General features: G+C 30.3%; 1 protein-coding gene across 1 annotated transcript; it reads left to right on the top strand.

Annotated features, from left to right (window-relative positions):
* The first annotated feature begins 3699 nt into the window (after window positions 1-3699).
* Window positions 3700-7402, top strand: LOC109340018. The gene is made up of 3 exons (XM_019577577.1): window positions 3700-3970; window positions 6401-6662; window positions 7105-7402. Exons 1-3 carry the CDS (start codon window positions 3767-3769, stop codon window positions 7170-7172), a joined length of 534 nt encoding a protein of 177 aa, XP_019433122.1. The 5' UTR covers window positions 3700-3766; the 3' UTR covers window positions 7173-7402.
* The last annotated feature ends 1115 nt before the right edge of the window (window positions 7403-8517 follow it).

The raw sequence follows: 8517 nt of genomic DNA, 5'->3' as shown, positions 1-8517 counted from the left end.
TCACAAGGAGGTGGTTCAACATCTAAGGGTGGAAAGCGTGGGGGAAAAGACCTAAGTACAATCATGATGCCTTTGATAGACTATTAGCTTAATTCAACGAGTTTCAACAAAGAACTGCAAAAAATATCAACAAAATCACGAGCTGTTTTCAATAAAGGACCAATTTAGTTACATATATCTTAAAAGAAATAGAAGGATTGTCCATAATGAAGATAGTGAAAGGTGCTAATTCATCAACAATGACAATAAGCTATATGGATGTTTTTGACAATTGATACTCCTCAAATGAGAAACGAATTTGTGTACTTAGTTCTAACCAATAATGCTCTTGTGTGAAATTAGAATATCTCCATACATTGGATTTAAAATTTGTTTGTCAATTGAATTTCTAGATTGTATTTTTATTTGGATATATATTTATATTATATATATATAAATATATATAGTGTCAACAGAGACTTATTTATGTTAATAACTCAACTATATAACTCAAATGATAAATTGAATAATATATTTAAAATAGTGGTATTTTGATATTATCTATTTATAAGAATATATATCATAAACAAATATAGTTTGAAGTTATTCTTATGAGTGTCAATAAAGGTTCCATATAAATGTCAACCAAAATATATATTTTAGGGAAAGTATATATAACTTCTTAAACTTTACATCTTTTACAAATAAAAACTATCAACTTTTATTTCATCCCAATCAAGTTTTAAACTTCACCTATTTATAAAATAAGTTATTTTGTTAAGTCTATCTTATATTTAAGAGTAAATTACGCTGACATCCCCTGAGTTTTAGTGAAATTACATAAACCACCCCTCACTTTTCTACACCTACACAAACTTTCCCTGATTTTTATACTTTCATTACACTGACCACCTCTGCATAAGAAATATGTGTAATCTTTTAAACAAAAAATGTGATAAATGCAATTAAGTTAAACAAAGTATGATATATTGTGTAGATAAGTCTAAATAATATACAAATCAATGTATCTTTATTATTTTGGTTACAAAATGTATCAACAATTCCAGAGAAATATTGATTAAATCGCTCTTATAATATAGTGTAACGAACCAAAAATAATAAAGAAATATTGACTCATATTATTTTTTGTTTAATTGTATTTATCACATTTTTTGTTTAAAAGGTTATACTTATTTCTTATGCAGATGTGGTCTGTAACGAAAGTATAAAAATTAGGGGAGGTTTGCATAGGTGTAAAAAAATGAGGGGTAGTTTGTGTAATTTCATTAAGACTCAGAGGGTGTCAATATAATTTACTCTATATTTAACGGTAATACCATTTAATTTTTAATCTATTTATTTAAAAATATAATATAAAAAAAGTTGATTCTTGATGGAAATGAGAGTGACCATTGAATTAGTAATTCCTCTAACTGCAACCGTGAAGAGGTGGGATAACGTGTGAAGAAGATGAAGGTAAAAGAATCTAACCCAGGAAAATGGAGTTTTCATTGTGAGGTAGAAAGGTTCTTATCATAGTGGTTGTGCATATTCATATCATCATCACTATCTTCCATTACTACTCTGTAATGTTTTTGGTAAAAAAAAATGTTGTTGAGTGCTTTGTTATTTTATAGTTAGAATCTAAGAGCCAATGATGCTGGTGCATTCCTCTCTCTCTCTCTCTGATGCATCAAATATGGTGGGTGAGATGAAACTTTTAAATAAATCAATAATTTAGATAATTTTTATAATATTTTTAAATAAATCAATAATTTAGATTTAAAAAATTGAATTGTGAGATTTCACTGTTAGATAATGTAATATAAACTTAACAGAGGGATCAGTTTGATGAAGGTGAGAAGTTTAAGGTTTAATTGAGATTAAATTAAATTTGATGATTTCTATTTGCAAAATGTATAAAGTTTAAGAGATTATATACACTTTTACCTATATTTTAAGATATCCATGACATTCCTAATAATAATATTAGTGAGAATGTAATTCCTAACATTATAAATCTATATCCCTAAACAAAGGCCTTCTAAACATGTTGGCAATCTCTTCTTAGTGAGATAGATGAATTTTTCCACTTTTGAGTCATTAAAATAATTATATTATCACATATATCATCTTCAAATAAATAACTTTAGCAAATGATTTCTTTTAAATTGGTTATTATCCTCTTTTGATCTTTTTCAATCATGGACGTGCTTGACTTTCTCTTTGCAGGCCTCCATTTTTTTCGTCTTTATTACTTATTACATATTGCTAAGGATTAAGTTGCAGAGTTTTCATTATCATCAAATTTTAAGTAAAATATACCTTTGTAGGTGGATTTTCTAGTAAATATTAAAAGTTAGAGAAAATTTCCTTAATGAAACAAGCATTATAATTACTCGTGCATAAATTCTTTAAGGTTATATTTAGAAGTTATGAGGGAAATGAAAGGAGAGAAATCAATTAGTTGGTAAGGAGGGGAAGAAGAAAGGATAAATGAAAGTAAAGCAAATTAAACAACTCCTTTCCTTACACCTTGTGTGAAATTTGAATGAGAAGTGATTAAAGTAATGATATTGGAAGAAAACGTTTTTATTCTCCCTTTAAAAATCTAATTAAAAATGAGAAATAAACAAGAATGTAAGTATAAATTTTTTGGTACTATGTATTCCTATCCATGGGTAAGAAACTAATCATTTTCAGGATTACGCAACTGTCTTTACTAACAAATGTCGCTCGTATGAATCGTACGCTTAAACTTTTGGTCTTTTTGAGGATCTAACGGGGCCTTACACCACTAGATCAATGCCTTGTTAGTGTAAGTATAAATTGGGGGAAACAAGAAAATAAGCATGCAGAAGGTTATAGAGAGCTTCAGGAAACCTTCAAGTTCTTTCTCCCTCTCGCCCCGCCCCCCGACTCCTACACAAATGAGATACCTTCCAAATTCTTTGCTTCTTTTCACATCGAAAAAAAGACTTCCAAACATATGTCCATTTTTCCGAGTTGAGTTTTGAAGAAAAAAATGGAAGAAAAAACTTTAAAACTATCTTATAATTATATTCCATGACTCCGAAACCTCTCATTTTCATTCTCCTCTAGAATTCAATTATCCTAGATTTACATGTCCGAAGTAGGGATGACAACGGGCGAGGGTAGTGCTTTTTCGTTCCCAAACCCGTAATATTTGCGGGTATTCGTGCGAGTAACGGGTATATGCGGGTAGCCAACGTGTTTTTAATTTTAATTATATATTTATATAATTTGTAATAATCAGTATATAAAAATAATTATTACATCAATAATATGATAAGTTTATGATCATAGTCAAATAATTGTAATTTATTATGAAATAATAATAAAATATATGATATATAATCTTAAAATAATAATAAATATATAGAAAAGTTTAATTAAAAATAAAATATATAAATTTGCAAGTACCAACAGGGCGAGTAGCATAAATCCTATTCATACCCATAAACTATTATTGTAAGTACTTATTATGGGTAATTTTATGGTACCCACATCAGTCGGATTTTTTTGCAATCCATTACATTCAAAAATAAAGAAAGCAAGCAAATCATTACCCAAATATTTGATTGGGCTCGGGTTTAAGTTAATCCCACCCCAAATTATCAGATCGGGTTCTTAACCCGGAATACCATTACCCATGGGTTTGAATCGTGAACTACTAAGAGGACCACAATAAGAGAAAGAACACAATCGAACTCAATAACTGAAACTTGCGATTACTACGAAGTTGTTCCAACAATTTAAACAGTGCATGTTTTTTTTGGCTCCCACAACTGATTCAGTAACTATGCAAATGGCAACGTTAAAATTGGTTCTTTTCGCAAATGCTTCAGTGGTTTCGCGTCCCAATAATAATAATAACAACATCAATTTCGGTTCCAACTTCAAGGGAAGCATCAGTACCAAAGTCCACGCTGTTTCGCCTAATGGTTCTGCTTCTAGCAATGTTTCAAAGGTTAATTCCTCTCTTTCTTGTTGTTCATGTTTGGTAATGAAATTTTTTAGTATTGTTTAGAAACAAAACGAATATTGTATTGCTCAATCTTGTGAAGCCAAACGGGTTTTTAATTAAGGATGTCTTTTTTGTAGTTCTTAACTCTCTCCATATTTGGTTTGTTTCATTTTATGTATATTTGCCATATGTTTGACAGAGAAAAAGATGTACACACGGGAGAGTTTCTTACACTGTCGTGGCATCAGCCACCACCATTCATATCCATATTTAATGATCCCATCATTGACTAATACATATAAGTAAAATACAAATGAGTGCCGAATGATGTGTGCATAAATTTTCACACCGACAATATATAGATATTACACTTCACTCATGTTTGATATTTGATATTTTAATTTTTTTAACCATTTTATGTTTGATACTTACAACTGTGCAGGGTGGATTTGATACTTGCGTATATAGGTTTTAGTTACCTTTTTGTTTCGGGTATTACTTAATGTTTAACCCATTAATTACATGTTATACTTTGTTATGTTATTACTTTGACTATATATATATATAGATAGATATCATTTCTATTGTGATTCCACAGTGTTAAGGAAAAAAAAACATCTCATATGATAGGCATTTGCTGATATAGTGATAAATGTGGAGGACATAACATGTAGGTGCTGTTTCAATGGATTGTGAGCAGAACATTTTTGTTGATTTTTCTGTATCTAAAATACTTGTCAAGTTTCCCTTCATCATCTTCATTCATTCTGTCATAAAACCCTGAGAGATCCACTATAGCAAATAGATCTTGATTAGGAATAATACATTCTTCAGAGCCTGTCTAATATATGATATTTTGTCCATGGAAAAGGTGAGCCTATGCAGAATTGAAGGATGGATGTAAGTGGTAGAAAGTAGAAATATGATCTGAAATTAGTTTATCGTCTTTTAGATCATTATCTTGGATTCTCTAAAGTACATTGGACTGTGAGGATGCAACATTTTCCAGAAAGATATTTTGGTAAAGTAAATAGAAGGATATATCAATTTTGCGTATTGAGATAGACTGAAGTCAGGTTAAATAATTTCAGATCTGCTATGACCATAAGTTTATTATGCATAGTAAGGAAGTGGCGTATCACGACTTTCTGTTTTGTTGTACCCATGGTTGTTTGAGTTAGCTTTTAAACCACTACAGTTTACAGTCCTAGTTGCAAACTATCTTTTTGTTGAACCTGTTGCCTGTTGGTTAAGTGGGTTAAATTACCTATTTCCTGTAATGTATATTGAGTTTACACAGAATTTTATGTATTTACTATTACCAATGTTTTTGTTTTATTTTATCAGGCTACAATTATTAAATATAATGTATCAGTTAGGTCACATATTGAGTTACGTTTATACTTCATTAATTTCATCTTTTTTTATTGAGTTCAAATGTTTTTCACTATTAATTATGTATATGCTTTTAAACTATGTTTTGGCTACTAGAATATATTTTTAAGCTCTGATTTTAATGTATATTATGGCTCGAATTTACTAAGACTCCATTAGTTTACATGTACTCGCGAGTTTGGTAACCTTATTTAGATTGAACCTTTAGCATTCGGCATGTTAAATATTACTGATTATTTGATGCCTTGGTAGATATAAATTTTGATTGCTGAATTTTTTTATAATCGAACTCCTGCTGTTCTGCTTTCCCTTGAGGACAACTATAATTTTTAAATTGTTCTGAAATTAGTTTAGTTTTTTGAAAATGCAGTCACCAGACTTTCAGGCTGTTTTAGTTGAAGAGGGTGATCATTTTTAAAAACATTCTGGTGTTTTCTTTGTATTATGATCTATACATCTTTGTATATTGGGATGCTCACAGTTTCTTCTCCTCAATTTATGACATGAACCCCTTCCTGCTTTCAAACTGGAGTTACGTCCCCAGTTTTTTGTGATTTTGTTGCCTAATATTAAGAGCCAATTTTTCTTATGATGTTATAAGCATTTAAGATAAAACACTTATGTCTGTCAACGTTCAGTGTAAAATAAAATCTCAAATTGGAAAGAATATGTTATATAAAGTTTAGAGTAAATTACACAGACACCCTTCAGGTTTAGCTGAATTGTACTAAACACCCCTCATGTTTAAAACACTATGGGAGGTCCGTGTAATGACACTCACCTACCGTACAGGACTACCCATTGTAATGTATATAAATTAGAGGTGGTTTGTGTAGGTATAAAAAAAGGAGGGTTACTCTTTTAGTTTCAATAAACTTCAAGGTGTGCCAGTGTAAATTACTGTACATTTCATAATATAAAAAAAGGATTGTTATGGACTGCTTCATTTTGTAACGAGATTGGGGAGCTTTTTCCATTCTCCTTTTGCATCTATTTTTTGTTTGATGGATTCAAAACCATTTCTTCATGCTGCTTCAGTCTGTTTCAAGTTTAAAGGCTGATGAGAACAGACGTAGAAGCAATCTTGGATCTCTGTTTTCCTATGATAAGGCTATCCCTGAAGAAATAATTGAGAAGCCTGTTGGTCTTTCTTTGGCTGAGAAAGCTATTGGTAACAATCACCGATGCACTGATTGCCAAGCCAAAGGTGCTGTGCTTTGTATCACTTGTGCTGGTTCTGGCCTATACATAGACTCCATCTTGGAAAGCCAGGGCATAATTGTTAAAGTTCGTTGCTTAGGTATTTTCTCTTTCCTTTGCAAACTTAATTTATTTGCAGTGCTCGATCTCCTTCACGCTGGTTGTGTTTGAACTGTATGTGCAGCATTTGGCATATCTCTTTGTGATATACGTCATAAAGTAATTCTGGTATGAAAATTAGCGATGATCGATTTTGGCTTAAACTGTTATATTTTATTAATGGTTAAATGAACAATTGGTGTTTCGGCATTTGTGAGGATTATGAGTGAAACAATTTAGGAAAGGTGCAAATCTTTGGACATACAAAGAATGGGTACAACATGAATTAATAACATAAGCTTGTATCATATGGGATGACAAACTTGATGTGAAATTCTTATTATTGCTAAAAAAGGATGCAGTGATTATTTTTATTATCCACTTGCATGATATTAAGCATCTTTATTGGTGACCCTGTTAATTTGATAACTCTAAACATGTAGGTTGTGGGGGAACTGGTAATATGATGTGTACAGAATGTGGGGGAAGAGGTCATCTGGGACCCAAATGATTGAAGTACTGTATCCCCAAATATGTTTTCTTCGCTATTGTTTGTAAGTCATAGTTTTTCTTTTTAAAAATCAAGTCTCTATGACTGGAATGTATAGCATGAAAGTTTATGTTATACATAATTGGTTTATTTTTCTATTGGCTCTTGAAGTTGTAGAGTAGCTCGTCGCTGGTAGCTACTTTATTGAAGTTATTTTCTTGCTTCAATCCTATGGCCCATAATTATTTTAATATGATATGTGATTATGTGGTGTTGACGGTGAATATTGGCATAACAGTAAGGTTGTTTGTCTTATGACTTGAAAATCATGAGTTCAAGTCCTGAAAACAGTCTCTCTACTTATTAGAGCAAAATTGTGTATATCAACCATCCTTAGGCCCCACTAGGTGGGAACCGCCTGTTCTGCATTGTCCTTATATGTGAGTATGAGGTGTTCTTGCCTTAATTGGATTACACATCATCAATATTCATCGAAGCTGCTCTAAGCGTAATGGAATTGTGGGGTCAAATCGAGTGCTCTGTGGGTTCCCTGCATATATAACATTGGAACAGTAGTGAGTGTCTTTTATCACAGGAAGGACATTAACACAAAATAAACAACAAAAACCAAACATTAATCCACTATAATGCTTTATAAATAAATCATTTTTTTAGAAAACATTGTTCCCTAAATCTGTCTAAGGCAAAAGAAAGTTGGTATTAAAATAGGAAATTGCTTTTTAACATGAGACAATGTATGCGTATGTGAGACTAGTGACTTTTCAGAAAAAAGTTATTCAAAAAAAGTTATACATATATATTTTGCTCTTTTTTCATTTTAGATGAACTCGCTTGTTTACATTAGTTTGACTTACATTATCTTATATCATACTTTTCATTATTTTTAGAGTAAATATACTGGTTCCCAAATTTTTTTAGTGAATTTACACAACATTCATATATTTTATACTTACACAAATCACTATATTTATATAGATATATTATATTAACTATCCCTGCACGAGAAAAGTGTTGTCTATTAAATAATAAAAAATGGGTGATGAATATAGTTACTTAAACAAAACATGATATATTATAAAGAAAAATCCAAAAAAATATAAAGTTAATGCTTTTTCATTATTTTTTTGGGTCGTTAGAAAACTCGTCAATAAAACTAGGAAATATTATTTAAATCACTTTTATTATATTTTAATGAACCAAAAATGATGAAAATGTATTGATTTATATACTATTTAAAGTTTTTTTCATAATATATTATATTTTTTTTTAATTTAATTACATATATCACACTTTTTTGTGTAAAATGGTTACACTTATCTATCATGTAAGTGTAGTCAATATAATA

The sequence above is a fragment of the Lupinus angustifolius genome, unplaced genomic scaffold (assembly GCF_001865875.1).
Source record: "Lupinus angustifolius cultivar Tanjil unplaced genomic scaffold, LupAngTanjil_v1.0 Scaffold_126_6, whole genome shotgun sequence".
NCBI classification, from domain to species: Eukaryota; Viridiplantae; Streptophyta; class Magnoliopsida; order Fabales; family Fabaceae; genus Lupinus; species Lupinus angustifolius.
Note: the sequence above shows the minus strand (reverse complement) of the source record. Positions and strands in the feature narration are given on the sequence as shown.

Bases quoted from the DNA above. Each gene is read 5' to 3' on its own strand.
- LOC109340018 (XM_019577577.1), top strand. From the start codon at position 3,767: ATGTTTTTTTTGGCTCCCACAACTGATTCAGTAACTATGCAAATGGCA. The intron at 3,971-6,400 runs GTTAATTCCTCT...ATGCTGCTTCAG, and splicing joins CTTCTAGCAATGTTTCAAAG to TCTGTTTCAAGTTTAAAGGC. The intron at 6,663-7,104 runs GTATTTTCTCTT...CTAAACATGTAG, and splicing joins TGTTAAAGTTCGTTGCTTAG to GTTGTGGGGGAACTGGTAAT.